At 42.9% G+C, this 20,460-nt stretch overlaps 6 protein-coding genes and 1 non-coding gene across 7 annotated transcripts; 2 read left to right on the top strand and 5 right to left on the bottom strand.

Annotated features, from left to right (window-relative positions):
* Positions 1-268: 268 nt before the first annotated feature.
* Positions 269-2,064, bottom strand: O0I10_012890 (uncharacterized protein; the record flags this gene model as incomplete). The annotated part of the gene is made up of 2 exons (XM_058492773.1): positions 269-1,390; positions 1,459-2,064. 2 exons carry the CDS (start codon positions 2,062-2,064, stop codon positions 269-271), a joined length of 1,728 nt encoding a protein of 575 aa, XP_058336466.1.
* A 268-nt stretch (positions 2,065-2,332) lies between these two features.
* O0I10_012889 (uncharacterized protein) lies at positions 2,333-4,084 on the bottom strand (the record flags this gene model as incomplete). The annotated part of the gene is made up of 1 exon (XM_058492772.1): positions 2,333-4,084. The coding sequence occupies one exon, from the start codon at positions 4,082-4,084 to the stop codon at positions 2,333-2,335; it is 1,752 nt and encodes a 583-aa protein (XP_058336465.1).
* Positions 4,085-4,315: 231 nt separating this feature from the next.
* Positions 4,316-5,930, bottom strand: O0I10_012888 (uncharacterized protein; the record flags this gene model as incomplete). The annotated part of the gene is made up of 4 exons (XM_058492771.1): positions 4,316-4,926; positions 4,980-5,147; positions 5,203-5,541; positions 5,615-5,930. The coding sequence occupies 4 exons, from the start codon at positions 5,928-5,930 to the stop codon at positions 4,316-4,318; spliced, it is 1,434 nt and encodes a 477-aa protein (XP_058336464.1).
* A 723-nt stretch (positions 5,931-6,653) lies between these two features.
* O0I10_012887 (uncharacterized protein) lies at positions 6,654-7,795 on the top strand (the record flags this gene model as incomplete). Its single annotated transcript, XM_058492770.1, has 3 exons — positions 6,654-6,683; positions 6,735-7,221; positions 7,281-7,795. The coding sequence occupies 3 exons, from the start codon at positions 6,654-6,656 to the stop codon at positions 7,793-7,795; spliced, it is 1,032 nt and encodes a 343-aa protein (XP_058336463.1).
* A 237-nt stretch (positions 7,796-8,032) lies between these two features.
* Positions 8,033-9,689, top strand: O0I10_012886 (uncharacterized protein; the record flags this gene model as incomplete). Its single annotated transcript, XM_058492769.1, has 4 exons — positions 8,033-8,137; positions 8,195-9,271; positions 9,325-9,526; positions 9,589-9,689. 4 exons carry the CDS (start codon positions 8,033-8,035, stop codon positions 9,687-9,689), a joined length of 1,485 nt encoding a protein of 494 aa, XP_058336462.1.
* A 493-nt stretch (positions 9,690-10,182) lies between these two features.
* Positions 10,183-10,254, bottom strand: O0I10_012885. The gene has a single exon. It is a non-coding gene; the product is annotated as a tRNA-Pro (tRNA).
* Positions 10,255-15,706: 5,452 nt separating this feature from the next.
* O0I10_012884 (uncharacterized protein) lies at positions 15,707-16,758 on the bottom strand (the record flags this gene model as incomplete). Its single annotated transcript, XM_058492768.1, has 4 exons — positions 15,707-15,788; positions 15,854-15,931; positions 15,988-16,090; positions 16,146-16,758. The coding sequence occupies 4 exons, from the start codon at positions 16,756-16,758 to the stop codon at positions 15,707-15,709; spliced, it is 876 nt and encodes a 291-aa protein (XP_058336461.1).
* Between the last annotated feature and the right edge of the window lie 3,702 nt (positions 16,759-20,460).

Here is a 20,460-nt window from a genome sequence, read left to right as displayed (position 1 = left end):
TTTTCGCATTTATCGTTAAACGTTTCCGGTTTTTTGGGGAGCCGTTTCGGGGGGGGGTGGAGGGGCCAAGGCGGGAAAGGAAGAAAACAATCCGCCGGAAATCGTTCCACAGCATATACATACACGCCTATAGCTACATACTAGTGCCAAATAGTAATACATCATACTACGATATGCAATTCTTCATTGATACTATTCATCATCATCATCTATATTACAATTCATTAAAGCACCAGACCAGCTGCTACTCTGGATATAAACATCTTCATCATCTTTTACGGCATTCGTCGTCGTCGTCTGAATAGGTAGCAAATTGGCTACTTGCTCCTCCTGTATACGTTCCAAAATCCTCCAACACCAATGCATGCTCTTTGTTGTTAGGTTGCTGTAATACAAGGGTCATGGCAGTGACGGGATCATGATCTTTTTGTAGCTGTACATCACGTAGGAACTGCTTTGCCCATACCGAGTTGCGTAGCAAAACAATGCCTCCTTGTTCATCCATCACCAGATCATACATACCACCATCCATGTTATTATTATCTTCTTCTCTTGTGGAGGATAGTATCGGCTGTTCCATGTCTTGCACTTTAACTTTTGGATCGAGCCATAGCAACCACTTGTATTTTGGCAATGCCTTTTCCATGACATCGATCATGCCCCATGCATTATCACGACCTTTGAGTGGTTGCTGGGTAAATTCGGCTGACCGTGCGACAAAAACGTAGCCGTGGCGCAATGCATAAACACGCTTGTTTTCAATCATTTCCTTCTTTGCACATGACGATGATGGGGTGATCACAACGAGTTCCTGATGATAATAATAGCCACTGCTTCGATGATGTACGCAAACGGGAAGTGATCGTAAACGAGTCCAGCTTGCCAATTCTCGAAAATCATCATCCTGTAATACATTGGCTACCACACAGCCTTGTCCTTGCACCGACTCGATATTGTTTTCCCATTGCATCATGAAATTCTGACGCACAAAGGATGGGATAATGCGTGCTTGTTCTTCAATCGCTTCTTCAGGGCCAAGCGTAGCATCCGTTTCCTCCATCAAGTCCTTGGCAACGGCTCGATAATACCAATACATGTTGGTCAAGAAATGCATGGATCGACGCGCAAGACGGCGTTGCTGATGTTGATTGTTTAAAAGCACCTCTGTCGCCGTGGCACCAATAACGGCTGCTTGCTTGTCCACCTTACGACCTGTAAAGCTGCCCCAAACCAAGTTGAGAGGTTGTTCGGTGCTAACAACATAAGGCTGATCACTGTCATCACCAATTAAGCCCGCGTCCAATTCTCGCTTGATGGTGGGTAGATGAATAAAGGTATGGATGTCTTGCATAATTAAATAATCATACGTCACCATCAATTCTCGAGATGCCTATGTACAATTTGCCATATTAGAGTTTGTGCAATGGTGACGATCCATGCAGGTGACATGTGATTTACCCATTTCAAAAGTTTTTCTTGATCAAAGCCTGCCTCGTTTGTTTGTACAATGTCGTTCCATTCAACGCTTTCCAATTCAAGCTGCTGCGCATCGGTAGTAGTAGTTTTACCATATATCCAAAACTTGTAATAGATATCGGTGTCGTACTCCATGCATGGCACAAGATTGTTTTGTAATCCAAAATACTTTTCACGAATAAGAGCACGCCGTGATTGTTGATGTGGTTCTGAAGCAATAATCAAAACATAGCCATAATGGCGAGGTTCATTGTTGTTATTATTGTTATCATCTGGTATGTCATCATTGTTCTCCTTCTCCTCCTCTTCCTCCACAGCGATTGTGTTGATAGTGGGTCTGGGTTCGACATTTTCATTGTTGTTGTTTTCGTCGTCGTCGTAGTGTTGCTGGGATACAGGTGCCAATAATGTCTCTTTGGGTGATGAACCAATTTCATTGTTCTCCGGCTGTAGTGTCATTTGTTGCGCAGGTGTTGAAGTAGAGAAATACACATACAAAAGAATGAAAGCGAGTAGACACAGGGGCCCGATGATACGAAGCATTCGAGTTGCCATGGTACCATTCGTTGGGATGATGGGTTGTTTCATGGGAGAAAAAGAAAGGAATTGATGATGAGGTTGGTTGAACCTTGTAAAGAGTTTTTGGTTTACGTATGACAAGCACACTTTTGTACCAAAATGAGCACCAATGTATTTTATTGTGCATTACTTGGATGCTTCCAATGGTGTAACTTTACCAACTTTAGTATAAAGATGCACTTTTTTATTTAGTCAAATATGCTGTAAATGCTGCTACTGAATGCAATGGAAGAGTATATATACAAAGAGGGGGTAGAATTGGGGGGGGGTTCATTATTTAATCAGCCATTTCCTCAAGCAAGCCTGTTAATGTCATTTTGTCCAATGGAATGAAAAAGACCTCAGTGCCATCGAGTAACTTTTTGGAATTGATAATGTGATGGTCGTGAAACTCAGTAAGCTGTGATCGAAAAGCAACATCCGTGGAGACAAAGAATCCTTCTCGGCACATGTCATAGTATCGGCTATAAGTCAATCCAACTGAATCGTTTCCACGTGCATGATCAAAGTTGGCCATCTCCATTTCTATCAGCTGTGATTCGGCAAGGACTCGGAAGACACCTCGAGCATTACTGGTCAAGGATCGTAATACGTATTGAGCACCTCTTGCACCACCCATCTCGCTCGTGCGTACAAGCAATGTGTTTTCAAAGCTGGTTTCCACAATGTAATCATCGTATGTTGTAGCATCGTGCCATACCCAATTGAATCGGCTTGTTTTGATACTGTCCCAAAGTAAAGGTGCATTGATATGGTCGATGGAGGCAACAAGATGGATGTTGGGTGCGTGTGCGAGAATTGAAAGTGCTGTTTGCGTTCGGTCATTGCGTAGATTGTTCCCATCAATGTTGTGAATAACAAGATACAATTTGTCGTAGATGCGCTCATCACTTGCAAAGTAATCACAAATAAAAGTGACAATCTCTTGTGTGCTGGTGCTGCTTGGAGCAAATCCTTCAGGTAGCGCGCCCATGGTGATTTTGTTGAGAATGTCTTTGATCGTAATGGATGGGAAGAAGCCATTGATCACCAATAATGGACCATCGGTAAGAATTTCTTGTGCAAACTTGTTGAGAAGGCGACGCTTTGAACCGTAACCATAGAAAAGGAGATTGAAACCAGCATTCAATTCAAAGAACCATTGTGGATAATGTCGCTCGTGCATATGAACAAGTTGTTGAATGTCGTCGGAATGCTTTTTTGGTGCACCTTCAAGCAATTCATTGAATTCTGCAGGCTCAAGTACAGCAAGCTTTGACATGGTGTTGTTGGATGTCATTGATTTGCCATGTAAATCTTGAAAATAGCGTTCGTAACCAGGTGCATCATCAACCTTGCCAACATCTTCTGTATCCGAATCATCTCGTTGTCGTGTATCGTTCTTCTCTTCCTCTTCATCTTCTTCCTCTTCCTCTTCCTCTTCTTCGGTATCGGTCGCGTTGTCTTCTGCATCGCTTTGTTGATTGTCTTTCAAGAGCTCCATTTGTCGTTGTATCCGTTGTCGTTTAGCATGATCCACCTTTGCATTGTCTTTTTGTTTGGATGGTCTTCCACGCTTCCTACGTGCTGATGGTGCCAATTCTTTCGTTGCTGCTGCTTGTTCTTGTTCTTCCATGGCCTTTTTCATCATTGATTGTGTTGATTTGCCTTTGCGTACTCCAGCAGTGAAACCAAACAAGGCGCGACCCGTATTCTCCTTGTCGTGTTCTTCAACTTGAATCTCATCCTCATCAATCATCATACTCTCACTTTGTCGTTGTTGACTGATATTGGCATGTGATAAAGGTCGAGGTACTGATTCTACATCCTCCTCCTCTTCCACGTCATGCTGTTGCTGCGATGTTCCTTTATCTTCAGCTAATCCAAGTTGCTGTCCTACTAGACGACGATGGGTGCGCGGGCGACGATTCACTCCTTTGACTTGTTTTGCAAGTGCTTCCTCAGCTTTGAGCGTCTCGCTGTCGACCACTGACAAAATGTGTGTTTCGATCTCGTCATCGCCTTGTGTCCTGACGTTTACTGAAGTCATGAGTCGGTGGGTGTGAAAGAAGAGATATCGGCTAGGAACCCAACACAGCAAGATTGTAATTTTTGGAATGCCGCCTGTTCTACCTTAAGCCCTACATCCAACGAGTGCTCCCACTTCTCTAGAAGCTGTCATTACATTAAAGCAGGAATTTTATTCATCAACAAGTTGCAAATCATCATGTTTGGGGGGAAAAGTGTGCAAAGAGCATATGCCAATGTGTGGATTTATTCTTTATAGACGTGACCATATCCATCCAGAATACCAGCTTGATTTTTTAGGCTCTGCAAGTCTTGGTTTTGAAGTATCAACCTCCTTTGGTTCAAACACAGGGCCTGCATTTTCCTTCACTTCATGTACACCATGGCTATCCAATTCGATTACAGTGATGGTAATGTCGTCACGATATCTTCTTGAAGGTTGGCGAGTGAGTCGCTTCGATAACTCAAGTACTGAATCGGTCACGGGTTCCTTGACGCCGACATTCTTGTACACGGCTTCATATAAAAGGGCTTGCCGCATCAAATGGGTGGCAGCATTTGGATCCTCCTTGTCAGGCCATGTGCTCATTAATTCAGCCGCTACTTGGTCACCGTTTTTACTGCGAACAGAATCCCAACTAAGCTCATCCCATAATCCATCAGTGCCAAGCACGATAAAACGATCACCAGGTTGTAACTTGTAGTGAGCAACAAGAGGCTTCGACTGCAAATAGGGTGGTGTCCAATAATTACGAATGATTTGATGATGATAACGTGCGAATCGACTGTAAATCTCGTGGGGGATATAAGGAAGAACATTCATTTGATATTCTTTTGGCACCTTGTACATGATATCGCCAAAGCCTAGAATGAGGGGATGAATACATGTCATTTACCCTCCATCATAATACGCTTACATCCTCCAACAGCGATCAAACCAAAGATACGATTGCGTCTCACAATGGCATCGGCCTCATTGGGTGGGTGCTGTGATATCAAATGGGCACGCCATGCTGGATGTGCTGGTGATTGTTCTTCCACCATACGTCTTCCAGTCCATCTTCCATCCTTCTCCTGGCGAATGACTATAGAATATAGATATGAGTATGCGCATGTAGTACGTCTACTATTACTACTCACCAACAACTCTTGAATCGCCTGCATTAGCTGCATACACATTGTCATCGTCAATATACACTGCACATGCGCAAGATCCAGTGATGGCTTCGTTGATAATGGTCTTGGCATTAGGATTGCGCGCAATGGCTTCTCGAATATCATTCTCGGTGACGCGTGCCACATTCTTTGGGAAAAGATCATAAAAGCGTTGTTGAATATCTTGATCCAATACTTCGAATGCAGTTGAAATGACATTCTCCGTGGGCTTTCCTTGTTCAGGCTTATCTTGCTCAAGTTGTCTAACAACGTAGATTGGAAGTTGTTCCTTGATCATTTCGGAGCAAAAGGGTCCAACGTGTCCTATCATCATCGTCATCGTAGCCTTTGGGGTGAGTGAATGCATTGATACACATCCCTTTGGCCCCAACTTTACCATCATAGACGCCGGCAAGGAGTTTACTGCCCTGGAAAGTATTCACACTATAGTTGTCTTCGACTGGATCATTGGAAGCCATCCGATTGGTATAAATGGCCTTGACCCATTTGGCGTTGCTCTTGTTGATAATCTGGCCGCTACGTAACCGTGCATCAATCTCTTGTTGCGACAAGTGTTGGAATGGGTGAGGATCGAAATGCTTTGGAAACTCTTTGGGTTTGGGTGTCTCAGTCTTTTGTTGACTATAGTAGGCGTAACCGAGACCAGCACCAGCTAAGGCAGTGGCAGTGGAAATCTTGACGAGTGTAGTCATGGTCAACGAACAAGAAACGCCGTGTCCCAGTTACGCGGGTGAATGAATGCAAGACTGTTACACAAGTGGGGGTGCTACAAGTTTAGCTGCTGTCATCCAACATCATGTCTCCTGCACAACGAAGACTATTTCCTCCACCAAGCTAATCTATCCATGGCAACCACATTGCTATGGCAATCCTTTTTATTTCATGTATCAACTTTGCCTACTGAGTTATCATGCACGCCAACACCTCCCCGCCACCTATACAGACCATCCCATTATCCCTATACATAAACTTATATAAACGATCGCAAATGCTCAAATCGTTGCATGGCATTATCTATTGTGGATCTTTGGATTGAGATATGAAAGAAGCACATGCACCATCTTTTATTTTGATCGAGAAGCTTGACGACTATACAACGCCACTTTTACCAGTGAGATGAGGGTTGTTGCCAATTACATGCATAGCTCCTTATCTTTACTATGTGAGATCTCTATCCCATCATCATGCTACTACTACTATAAAGAACAGCTTATCTCATCAGCCACCGCACAAGCTTTGGTGGAGCCGCACGGAAGGAGGGAGAAGTTTTGATGCGGAGCGTCTATCATTAACCGATCACCGCAATATTTTTCAAGACTTCGTGCAGCTTCCTTCAACTTGCTCTTTTTTGCTTGCTTGATCCACATACGTTTATTGTCTAAATATCGATTCGATGGATAGCTGAGAAACGTCGTATGTGTATGAATCTAGTCAAGAATAATGAGGTATATACAGCATAGCACAATAAAGAAAGCAACAATGAGGGATATTGATAGGTAGGTTCCTCCCTACATAGTCCTCGTAGTAATCGCATATGCCGTCGTAAAGGATCAGTGGAAATACCCATTCGTAAGCAGCCATCATCATCATCGCCGTCATCATCGGGTCGCCTATCAAAAACGCGCTGTGCATTATCAGATGATATCCATACCATCGCTCGTACGTTCAAGGCACGTATGGCAAACGCTGTATCCAAAGTGACTGGTACTGCTGCTACTACTACTACATGCAACAATGAACCTCATATGCAACCATCCCCACCATCCTCTGGTGTCGTCTCTTATCAGCTCAAGAACATGGAATTGCTGAAACAGTACCTGATTTTTCTTTCTTTGGAAACAACGGTGCGTCTCGAAAAACAAGACAACGGCAACCACGCCATCCTGATCGATCCTCCTAATGAGCGTCTACCTCATCCGGGAGCAAGGCTAATCGAGTCATTGGTACACAACACGCCTTGCAAAATGTCCAACACGCTTGAAGGTACACCAACAGCCGTTATTGGGTCCCACATAGTATTCTGAAACATTTATCTATATCAGATCATGCAAGTCGACGACGTATCCACTGTATTTGCGATCATCCTACCAAAGAGCACGGCCACTTGATCCAATGCAACGATTGTGAATACTGGCTTCATTTTGATTGTTTGGGTATCGCACAAGACACGTTGCCTAGCAACCTCACGTGCCCACATTGTATCTTGGCATTGGATAGCCTTGGTATCCACCACCACCAAACACCGCTCAAACGTATGGCATGGCGATATGCAGCACGCTACAACAGCCAACGTATTGCAGCCATGATCGATTACTCTTCTTCAAGTGAAGATGAAGCATTGGATATAGACGATGCCGATGACGATGGCGATATGAGTAGTAGTACGGCAATTTCGAGTGAAGCAAGCACGCCTGAAACATGCTATTATGGAGATCATAGACTTGATACGACTACGACTACCCATGCGTCTGCTGCAACATCTAACCTTTTGAAAGCTTCCATGGATGTCTTGGCAGCCGAGCTATCTTCATCTCTATGCTCTGGCATAAAAGATTAACATTGACATGTGCATCAGATAACTTTATATACCCCGTTTTGTAACATACATCCATCTAGTAGTAGATAGTTGCATTATTTGATTAAATGGTTACACGCCTTATGCATTAATCTATAAAGTTGGTGGAGGCTTTGATTGCTCAAGAGAAATCAATTGCTGTCGGCAATTGAACGCGTCCCACACTCTTTCTCTCTTTTGACACACACGACTCCTCCTCCTCCTCCTCCTCGCCCACAAATGACACGGCCTTCAACATTGGCAACGAAATGTCTATGTGGCTATGATGCCGTTATCAGTGAGGTGAAAAACTCGACTAAAAACCGTGGCAGGTGGTATTGGAGGGTAAGTGGCAGTGTTCATGTCGCAGCCGATGCAGGCACACTCTAATGACGGCAATAGTGCTCGACCAAAACTTGCAACTTTTTCAAGTGGGACACGTCTGCAGGTCGATATACCCACCATCCTGGAGAAGCGTACATGATGGCACAACCACACAAACGATCCAGCAATCCTTATATCAGCAAGTTTCAATCAAACAAAACAACTGAACAGCCTCAACATGCAAAAACCACCATTGAATTCAACTTGCACAGCTATGACGAGATCAGTATTCGCATCAACAACCTAAGCGAGACAGTATTGACTACCATCAGCAAAGTAGCAACATGGAATGAGGATCTTGGACGTTGGATGATTCCTGCTACACTTCAAGGATACTATAAGGTTCTACGCGTTTTGCCGGTAGCTACACCCAATCTCAATCTCGAAGTAACCAAGGTGTCAAATGCATTGGAAGCAGCGCTCACTGAGACATGCAAAACACATGATACGCTTGATATCCAAGAGACCCAAATGGAGGAATGGATCGCTCTTGCCAAGAATCGTCATCCAGCATTTTGGCGTAAGCTAAAGCCATTTCAGCTACAAGCGATACGTACAGCCGTACGCCGTCAAGGTCGAATACTTTTGGCAGACGCACCTGGAATGGGGAAAACAATGCAAGCCTTGGGCATCATGGCTGTATACAAAGACGATCGGCCTGTATTGATCCTATGTCAACCCAATGAACAAGCAAAATGGATACACCACTTGACCACTCATCTTGGTGTGAATCGACGAGACATCAAACCAGTATTTGAAAAGCAAAAGAGAGCAACAAAACGCAAAAGAAAGGCAACATCCAAATCAACACGACAACGTAAAGGACAAAAGAAAATCAACTTTCCAACAGCACCTGAAGATCATGACGATGAGGACGACAGTGATAGCAACGATGATAATGATGATACGTCGTCGCAACCACCACCACTTGATCCTATTGATGAAGAAGACATGAAACAACCATTGGACTTTTATTCCAACCATCAATTTTATATCATACCTTATGAGCACGCATCCAAATTGCACAAAACGATTATCTCTCGACGTTTCACGTTTATTGTATGCGATGACAGCTACTATCTCAAAGACCGCATGGTAAGTTGCTTTATACAAGAAGCTTTTTTTGGAAGGCTAAGATTCCTTGGTAGTTGCCTCGGGTACGAAATTTGATACCGGCTTTGCAGAATACGGATCGACTGGTGACCATATGGAATGATCCTGATACACGCCATCCTATGGCGCTTTTTTCGCATTTCACAGCCATTCGCAAAGACATTTTCAGTGAATTCCAAAAATACGGCAAACTTTACTGCAATGCAAAGCACCAAGTATTTGGTTGGGATTATTCAGGTAAGGCACAATCACGGCATACAACAAATGGCATCATCAACCAATTGACTCCCATCGTATAGGCATCAGCAAGGAAACTGAATTCAAGTACATCCTCGACAATCTCATTTGGATACGTCGAACGAATGATGATATTGCACCCACCGAGCGGATTTTTCCCTAATGACCCACACTCCACATTCACCTCTATATCTGTACATAGCTCTGTATCTTCTTCTTGGATATAAACAACTTGTTTTGCGTCACACAGAGATGTGAATGGATGGTTACGGAAGAGAGCAGCATGGGGTACTACTAAGTCAATGAACATCACTTCCAAGGTACCCCTTGCTATTGTTTCATAAAAAACTTTTAATCCAATGACAAGCTAAAGAATAGCTAGCATTGATACTATGCTGGCTTTTGAATGGATCGGTGTCACTGAAGATGTCCAATCTGAGATTGTATAATAGCCCTACTAGTAATTTACAACTAGGTTCAATGCATTTTCACACTTTTCTTCCCTCTTTTTACATCCCCTTTGCCCACCATGCCCTTCCTTCATGCACGTTGTCTATTCCCTTCGCTATGACATCCCAAAAATACCAAAAAAATTTCCAAAATGGATCCAAAAACGGAGCAAAACCTGCTTACATGCAGGAAATGTCTCAACAATTGGCTCGAACCGGGATTTGAACCCGGGACCTCATGCATCCGAAGCATGAATGATACCACTACACCATCCGAGCAATTGTCGCTTGTTTTGAGACGGCCGTAGTGGGGTAGTCAGCCTTCGAGTTGCCATTTTGAGTCGAGATTTGTTGTCAGCTGAAACATCGTCATCATCATCCACTCGTTTAGCTGAGCATAGTATTTAGAAGAGTCGTTGAAAATATTTGATAAAACCCTGGTCTTTATTGTCTTTAATCTTTGTTATTGGAAGGATTGTGATTAAGCAGTTGCGATTGCTTATTGAACTTGGAATTGAGCTGGAAGACTTCTTGACATTGCTGTTTTTGGAATACATTTTTTGGAATACATCGACACCCTCGCTACAAGCACACTGCCCTACGTCTCAGTTTTCGGAATGTTTGAAAGCAATAATAGGTCAAAAAACTTCCAAATTGGGAATTGCGATGATTTTAGTATCATATTGTAGCGGAAAACGCAAAGATTTCAATGGAAAAAGCGTGAATGTATTAGGGGAGGTCGTTAGGGAGCAATTTCAAGTAGAAGCGGTTGCTAGCATTTTATTTTGCGGAGTAGATAGGGGGAGGAGGGGTTCTCAGGGTCCGATGCTCTTGCATGATTTATTGTTGAATGAGAGAGATGTATGTAAAAGCTAAAGGAACGGCGAATGTATGCGAGAATGAAGCAATGCTGAAAGGAAAGATGATATGAATGTATATGTGCAAAAAAACAGAACCAAAGGAGACCTGCCAACCATGACACACTTGTTGCTATGGCTACACACACAGCACTTTTTACACATTCACGTCTTTTTTTCTTATACAAACTCCTCAACTTGTCTTTTATCTCATGGCTGCCAATAACTCTCAAGCAATCCAATACATGTCAGCAGTTGCAGTCTTCAACGATTGGGTCATTGGTGAGCAATGGAGTGTATGCTATACACTGCGTTTTATTCTTATACCCGTTTTCTATTGTCTATAACTCCTACTCTTTCGTCGACCACCGCCTTCTTCTTGAAAGCTGTTCACAACTCTCGTACATTCCAAAACGCATCAGCATCGACAGCAGCCGCCGATTGACTTTGTGGTGAGCTTTGGTTCTTGCGCTTGTATTCCATTGTTGAAGGTCCATTGCTTACACATGCCTGTATAGTTTTGTCATGGCACTCTTACAACGCAGCTTGTGTACTTTCTAATACATACTGGCCTCCAGCACTACCGAAGACTAAGCGTAGGTGAAGACGAGAAAGGCTTGTACATAGGAAAGCTAATGGGCAAAGTAGCAACGTTATAGCAGTTGCAACAAAAACACCAACGCTTGACAGTATACAGCACTCGAACAACAAAAGAAGGGTAACGCGTTGATATACATGGAAAGGATACTAGGGTAAGTATATTTTATTGGAGTATACATATGCGTGATATTCATGATCAAAAATAGGGCCCAAGTTTCATTTTCGATGCGGGAAGATAGCAGCAACATGATCATCTACTTCGATTTGCTATGGAAGTAGCGTCTCAGGGAAAGTATTGAAATTGTTGCAGAGTGAATGGGCAATCTAGTGCTTGCGATGGGTGCTTGACAATTCTATGATGTTACCGTGATGAACGGATTGAGGAACAGGTATGCGATAAGATACAATGATGGGTTACTCATGGAATGCTCATTTTGTGATTTCGTGTAGTAGGCCACCTTGCATGCGAAGGGCCCTGGATCTTGGTGGTATAACGCAAAGAAGCATGGTATATCCTTTTTCTTCAGTAGAGGTAGTAGAGTATTGAGCATTTGCTGATGGGTGCACAATAAAACGATAATGACTTATGAAGATGGATGCTATCTTATATACATGTTTGCGCGATATGGGATTGTAAAAAAGATGCGAGATTGGTACACGGTCGATGAAGCCAACATCTCTTATAAATGTGCATGAAAGGAGGACTTTATTATGGGTAACATCATGGGAATGTGCAAATGGTGTATATACAAATTATTCATCAAGGATAGCAATTGGATACGAACGTTACGGCGAACATAGTATTGCATTGAATCAGCTGTTGGATGTACAATTTTGCATCGCTACTATCATTGGAGATCTCGCAATTCATTGCATCATCGATCACCCTGTTTATACACGCATTCAAGTTGTCCGCCATGTCTGGAACATTATTGATAATGGGGAATCACCTGAATCGTGGCTGCCATTTTTGAAATGTCTAAATTGAAGGACGCCATAACACCTTCCAACAAGTGGCACCTTGTCACTTGATTACATCTTTCATTGTATATATGGAACACCCTCTGCAATGCCATGCTGTACCATGTTTTGATATGCTGCTTCACGTTGAGCTACGTGATCCACCTCGCGTACAATTGGTGGTTGTCTTTGGAAAATCTCTTCATGTCGTCGTCGGATTGCAGATGCAAAGAATGATGCACCTTGTGCCAAACCAAGAGCCGAATCCTCCCACAATCCCATATCATCGCGGTCGATGTGTATATGCAAAGCGGGTCTGTTCAATCGCCACGGCCTCCTGATGCTGATCCAAAAGATCCATGGCTCAACAATCCAGAAGCATTGTCCAATGCAGCCTTGCGTTGGGGAGCCTTGATGAGAGATGTTTAATGATTTCCTGATCATTTTTTGCCCGCAAACCAAGATCATGGCAACGACGGAATAAAGACATTTCTCAACATGCTGGCAACTGTTGAGGCGATTCATTTGCGCTTGATTAGGCTGATAGGATGATAACACTCCGCCATATTGCGTGTTCAGAAGGTTGTTCACACCAAGGAAAGCTATGGCGTTGTTCTCTCATGTCAAGCATAGCTGTGAAGTTGAGTGGAATGGCCTCTAGTGCAGGACTTGGCGGTAGTAGTAAATATTCAAGTGAGAATCTTGAAGACTGAAATGGAGAAGGGTTCCCGACAACATTAACTGGTTGAGCAAATGTGCCCTCCCTGTCGCTGTAGCACACCAAAAATGATATGATGGAAGAGTATGTGTGGGAAATTATGGTAAGTGACAAGGCAAGAGATGAACTTGATCCGGGTATCAACGTAGTTGCTGCAAGTTGACAATCACACGAGATCCATAACGTATAACATGTGCACCTTGATTATTATCTCAACCTATCCCATCATCCAAAAGAAAGCCGTAATCGACGCATGGCGCCTTGTCGATAGCCTCCGTTTAAAGTTGGGAATACGAGAAAGAGATCACGTGCTTGTTTAACGTGTTGCCATTTCATCCTTGCTTGGTATGAATATGCTTTTTCCTTCCAGTACCTCTGCATACTCAAGCTCTTCCTCCTCTATTTCTCATTTTACATACACCCTTCGTCGTTGATTTGTTCGTGAAAAGTGGTCAGGGGTTATCCCTCATCAGCTCTCCCCATCGTAGTGCTGAAGCCGCTAGTTGTTCCCGATCATTGAGATGTGAGATTTATGTTTGAGAATGTGGTCAATAGAGAAATTTGACTGTGTAGTTCCAATAGTACCTCAACAATCTAAGGGTATAGCGCTCCACTCATAGGGCATAGATGTATGTAAAAAGGATAGGATTGGGAAATACAATGATAGATGAAAAGGAATGAATGGACATACAATTGGGGTACATGGTGCTGTTTGGATACATAGTGGGCATAGGGTACTTTGCAGTATCAAAAGAAAACGGGGATAATTGGGAAAGGCTAAAAAGGAGGGGTTTTGTGTGAATGTTGAGGATGAAGAAAGGTGTACAATGATGAGAGATGGTCTTTATAGCCATTTTTTAGCTTTTCTTTGTTGTCGTACTCCCATTGTTGTCACCGTCATTGTGATGTTTTGACTCTTGTGGTAAGGTAAGGCATGATCACATTGTTTGATAAATCACGTACTCACATACATGTTTCATTTCCTTCAGTGCAGCCATCTCTCATGATGGATATGCAATGCCGGAGTTGGTGTCATGATTGAAATTGACATGGTATACATGTTGGCGCAAAGATACCCCATTACCACCACCTCAGCCCACCATATCAAGATGATATAACGCCTCCCAAGGCCCATGCAATACCAATAAAGTTCTCTATTTGGAAGCACGGCAAATAAACACCATTTACGATATGATCTCTTTATCCTGGTTGGGTAAAGTGTCTTCATCTTGTGAGCGCAGCACGAAGGATTCACCTCTGCTATTTTGTCATTGGATCGCCCTAACGTTTGTTGTCAACAATGGAATGGAATTCCATTCTACCCAAAGACTTGCTCAAAGTGGTAACTGATTTCTTGGATCAAGAGAAGGAACCTTTTTGTTTCACTTATCATGATAATATCTTACCCATGGATGATGGTCAATGCTTTTGTGCAACCTGCCAATCATGTACAATTATTATGCAACAAGGCACCATCACACATCAATGACTACATTCCAAAATGAAACGATTTGAGCTCATGGTTAGAACACTCCGATGGCTCCTTTCCGAAATACTACCCAAAGCATCACGTTCAACTTTAACATGCACAATCAAATCACGTCTATGGTCTCCTATCCCTTGCAGTGGTCATCATGTTTTTCGCAATCGAATAAAAACCAGTACTCGCCTTGATGAAATCGCTTGTTTCAACGTTGATGGCTGATTATCTTCCACCAGCTAGACCTTGTACTCAATCCGACCTTGCATAGTTAACCCCACTTTATACCCTCCCATTCAAAAGTTTCAAATAGAGCGTTTTCTTTATTAAAATGATGCTGATCAGCATGCCCAAGAGCATCTTGTGTGAAAGTTTCAGGTTCGAGAGGGGCAATCTCAATATCAAGGATTGATGTATTTAATCACTGGGGCTAAAAAATATGGGTTCAAAATGAAGCAAATCTGGTATATGTGCCACATATGAACTTGAGCAGGTTTTTCCAGATTTATAGCAGACAGCAATTGAAGATATGATATATACCAATCTGAAGCAGCTCATAATAAATAACCAGATTAGCAGCAGATTAACAATAGAATACGACAGTCCGCATTTAGCTGCCTTTTAGATACCACCAAGATGTCATTAATGATTGTACCAGATATTTATGAGATAACTTTCATATGACAGCTAGCTACTTCGGATACACCGAGATACGATTGCCTTCAACTTATATACATATTCCATTATTAAGGCTAAGCTCTTCCTTTGCCTTTTTCACGCGCACTCTTCTTCCTCGTGGTCATTTGGGGTTGCTGTGCCGCATGTTCGGGCTGCGTGTGGTCACCAGTGTCACCAATGATAGGACTCCTATTGCTTCCTTTTTGCTTCTTTGCTTTTTCGCTTCTTGTAGCACGCTGCGAACGTTGACGCTTGGATCCTAATGGCTTGGATTAGCAGAGTGTTTATAAGAAACAACCATGAGCAAGAATAACCTTGACAGCTTCTTGTTGGTCTTCTCTCTTCTTCTTCAACCTCGTTTTCGATTTGGTCTTCTTCATTGGTATCCTGAGGAAACGTATTAGCTTATTATGGGGTGGAGACGATTTAATGTGTTGCTCAACAGTATCGTACCTCAAAATCATCTCGATAAACCTTCTCCGCTGTTGTCTGTACAGGCTCATTCTCATGCGCTGATTCACTAAAGTAAAAACACTGCTGTTTTAGAATCCGAACATATCCACCTTATAATGTTTTGGCACTCACCTGTCACTTGATGAGTCGTCTGCCGCATATATGTTACGTGGTGGTGATGGTAATGGATGCTCGCTTGTACATGCAATTCTATTATGGAGAACACTCGTTAGCAAAGAATGATACGATATGATGAAGTATACAACCTCTGTTGGCCGCTGCGACTACTCTCCGCTTCTTGAATAGTTGATGGTTGGCTTATTGTAAGTCTTGAAGCTCCAAGGGATGATACACTTGATTCAGCTATAGCTATCCACAAATGGAAGTTAACAAGTGTAGACGACACGCTACGTACAATTCATACCTTGTTTTTTGGGGGTTGTATCTGTGCTTGTACGTCTGAAGGCTTCGGTCATGATCAATCTTGCACCCCATTGGCCTTCACAAGCTCTCAGCGGAAACAAATCGACAGACATGTCCTCCAATAATCGTGCCATTTCTGTTTGTGCCACTGATATTACATCGATCCAGGTAGAATTACTTGGTAGATTGCCATGTTTCCTTCCGTTAGATGCTATAAGATTGGATATGGAGCGAGAGTTTCTTTGAAAAGACTGTGTGATGCTCCGATCCCAATTTGAGCCTTCTACGTGTTGTCCAATGGTATCAATCAAGCCCCATGAGAACTGCCTATAACGTTCGTTTTCACCACCTCGTGGATGCTTGTAGGTAGGTCGAATGTTCGCCCACCGGCCTTGAGCAGTGGTATTACCGCCAATTGCAGTGGTAGGATTTGTATTGAATCGATCAATAAGGCCCCGTATCATCTCCTCTTGTTGCGTTATCTCCTCTTCGAGCTTATCGAGCCTCTGTGCCACCTCCTTGCTTGACCGAAGCACTGATTCATTCACATTTTGTATCAGACTCAATAAACTGCTAAGAAGATCCACAGCAGACTGGTTGGAAAGGTTGCTCATGATAAGTTGAAAAAAAAGGGGAAGAGAAGAGCAATCTAATCCGCAGCTGAGAAGATCACTTATTTGCTGTATTTGTACAACCCAGGAACCTGTCATATCGTCACGCTTCTCGCTGCAATGTAGTATGTATAGAGGTAGCAACAATGCTTCTTGGATAAATTTCTTATTTAGGTGCTGCCAATGTAAACATGACCGGTAATGATTGGTACTTCCTCCCACGCCCATCTTGTGTTGAAATCCTCCACGAAATCTCATACTGGTCATTGTTTCTTTCTTCTGTTTTCCGATGTCCTCGAAGCGTAGCTACACTTACGTTTGCTTTAACTGTCATCTTCGCTTGAACAATCGTGATGATCCTAAAGCAGAGCACCAACAGCGTTGTGCGGTGGAAATAGCAACCAGAACCATCAAGCAAGCTAGAGAATGCTATGGTCATAGCGTGTTTAATGATGCGTTTTTAGCAGTGCTTCGAGAGGTATTCCTAACAATGAATAGAGAGCACTATATAACACAGGATTAACCATCGATTATCATGAAATAGGATCATACCACCATTACGAGCACCCACGATTACGAAAATGAAGCATCATCAAGCCATCATGAAGCTGGGTAGGCTTTACATGCAATTGCAACATGTTCCCCTTTCCCCTTTCTCTTCAAAGTAAACGATACTCAATCATTTTTATTGCCAGAGCTGTCGATGTAATGGATGTGGATGAAGATATCGACGGGGAGCGTGCTGAGAATGAAGAAGATCCGCAACAAAATGTTGACAGAAATGATGAAGATGGTGATCAAAACGATGAAGGAAGCTTCAGCCCTCATATGCAAACCGATCCTGCTCCTCAATGGGATCATGAAGATATATGGAATCAGCTTATGTTTCCCAGACTTGATGAGGTATAGGATTGAATTTGGATTTGATAGGAACATTGGCTGCTAATATATTCGATTTTTCAATGTATTCAAGGTCTTTTCGCATTCAAACACTGAAACGATCCCTCAACATGTTGCTGTAAGCGCTGACATATACACACTTGGAATGACTCATGGAGGCTCGCAAGAGCTATGCGAGAAAGTAATAGCTAAGGTCAACAAGTATATTGGTGATCGACAGCCGCATCTCGTAAGCTGCTACCGAGCAAAGAAGGCCCTTCGGGATTTTTATCCGATCAAGCCAAAGTCGTATCCAGTGTGTCAAAATGGGTGTATGTTGCTGTCCGATTCATGTTCTCTTGTTCGATGCCCATATTGCCTATGTAATTTTTGCTATCCAGACAACAAGCCTAAGCAAACAATCGAGTATCTCCCCTTGCGTGATCAGCTCGAACTAGTTGTTAGGGATGATGAAGCACGTGATCTTTTGAAATATGGGCAACATTATTCGGCGAATGACGATGGCATCATGTACGATATTTTTGATTCTCCTTTCATGAAAGAGATCAAGAAGACGCATTTGTTTGATGGTGATATCAACTTGAGCTTGATGCTTTTCACAGATGACTTCCAGCCGTTCAAACGCAGCAGCCACTCTATGATGCTCGTTCACGCGATAATTTTGGATTTACCACCTGAAGTCCGATATCATCAAAAGAACATGTTGCAAATATGTGTTACTCCTGGTCCCAGGACTGTCGATGCAATTAGCTTTTTGGAACCAGTTCTCGAGGAGTTGGAATCAATCGCCACTGACGGCTTTCATGTTCAAGTTGGTAGTAGCATGTTACGCGTCAAGGCACACTTGGTGCTTGTGGGTGGCGACATGCCAGCAGCTTCAAAAATGGCAGGGCTTATAGGCCATACTGGATATCACGGATGCCGTTTTTGTTACATTAAAGGTACTCCATTGTTAATGGCGAAGTCATAATGAAGGTATATTAACATATATGGGTATTGATACAGGAAAACACAATGGCAGTGCAGTGATATTTCCTCCTGAACAGGTGGAATCTGATATGAGAGAACCGGCCATGTTTAAAGCTTTACGTTCTTCTATTGGTCAACGTCGCCCCAGTCCATTCGCAACGCTTCCTAGCTTCCATGGCTACACATTTTTCCCGATGGATATTATGCATTTGTTAGGACACGGCATTGCTCATCAGCTATGGAATATGATGCAAGGAACTTACGGCAAAAACAACAATCCATTGTATTTAAGTCCGGCTACCCGTAACACCATCAGCCAACAATTGATTGCTTCAAGCCAAACAACACCATCATCGTTCTCAGGCTCTTGTGGAGATATCAAAAACAAATCGGGATACTTTCGTGCGGTGGATTGGATACACTTTGCCCGCTTCTTATTGCCTACGGTGCTGCTTGAGTATGTGTCAGACCCAGAGGCTGTAAAAGCTTTATATCACCTGGTCAATATCTTTGAGATTGCATTTAGTCGGATGACCAAGCCAAAAGATGTCAAGTTGTTGAAAAAATCTGCTAAAGGTTAGTAAGAAATATGACAATCCCGAATGTTTAACTAAAAACAACACTTGTTTTATTTACAGGGTGGACAACGTTTCTCAAATCACAAGTATCTCGACAAAACCTCTCTGACTCAGTGTTTACAATGAATGAACATTTCTTGTTACATTTGCATCGTGTTCTCCGCCACCTTGGTCCATTACCAGTTTATGCAGCATTTGCTATGGAACGTGCTATTGGTGAGATCAAGGGTCACATAAACTCAAAAAGCAACCCAGGAAAAAATGCCAGCAATGTGTTGGTTGATTTGGCAGCAGCTCGTTATCGAGAAAAAAGAATGCAAGGAAACAACGATGATAGTGAAGAAGGTCGAGCCCAGAAGAGATTTATTACCACCACCAGCAGCGATGTGGGCAGCCCTGAGTTGTGGGGGCCTTGTATTCGATGGATCAATTTGAGTACAAATCCACAAGCAAAGTTGGCTATTCGTGATTACTGGAGATGGTGTCGTGGTGCACAGCATTTGACCATTCCTAATTGTGATATACAGCAAGCATCGCGAATGTGGAGAATGGGCAATTATGATATACCATTGGTGTTCACCAGTGCGCTAAGGAATGAAAAGACGGCCTTTGTCAGATGCATTATACCTGTTGATGTTGATAAATCAAATGATCCAGCTAAGGTACAAGTACAATCAAGAGCATACATCGGCCAAGTTAAATTTTACTGCAAGCATATATACGATGATGAAGAGGTATTGCTCGCTTTGGTGGAGGTATGCAGTACGGATGTAATTGATGGCGTACCATGGCCTTATGGAACGAACAAACGCAAAGCATTGAAGGCCATACCATTGTCTTGTATTGTTTCAGACGTGGGGGTATCGCAGGCAAGCAGTGGCCGACATTTTTTCTTCTGGTCAAGCAGCAATGACAAGGCTGAAGATTTTGCTGTAGATATAGACCACCCTCTACAATATATATGATGATGCACACTACTTTTAACAGACGTGAAGATCCCGATCAGCGGGATGAGTGAGCTTCTTTTGTCATTCCTTTCGGCTTGTTCTCATGTAAAAAGGCTGTCACAAAACCAAGCTTGTCCCAAGATTGTTCGCATATTCTAGACACCACCCATATTCCTTTAGCCTCCATGCAGATTCAGATGTCCCCAAGATCCCTTTCATTCCATACAGCGGCCATACAACTCAAGATTCCACCCATTTTTAAGATTTATGCCATATGAAATAGATTCTGTCTAGAGCAACTACCCCCAGTG

The sequence above is a fragment of the Lichtheimia ornata genome (genome assembly GCF_029851405.1).
Source record: "Lichtheimia ornata isolate CBS 291.66 chromosome Unknown scaffold00172, whole genome shotgun sequence".
Lineage (NCBI taxonomy): Eukaryota > Fungi > Mucoromycota > Mucoromycetes > Mucorales > Lichtheimiaceae > Lichtheimia > Lichtheimia ornata.
This window is presented reverse-complemented; position numbering and strand designations above follow the sequence as displayed.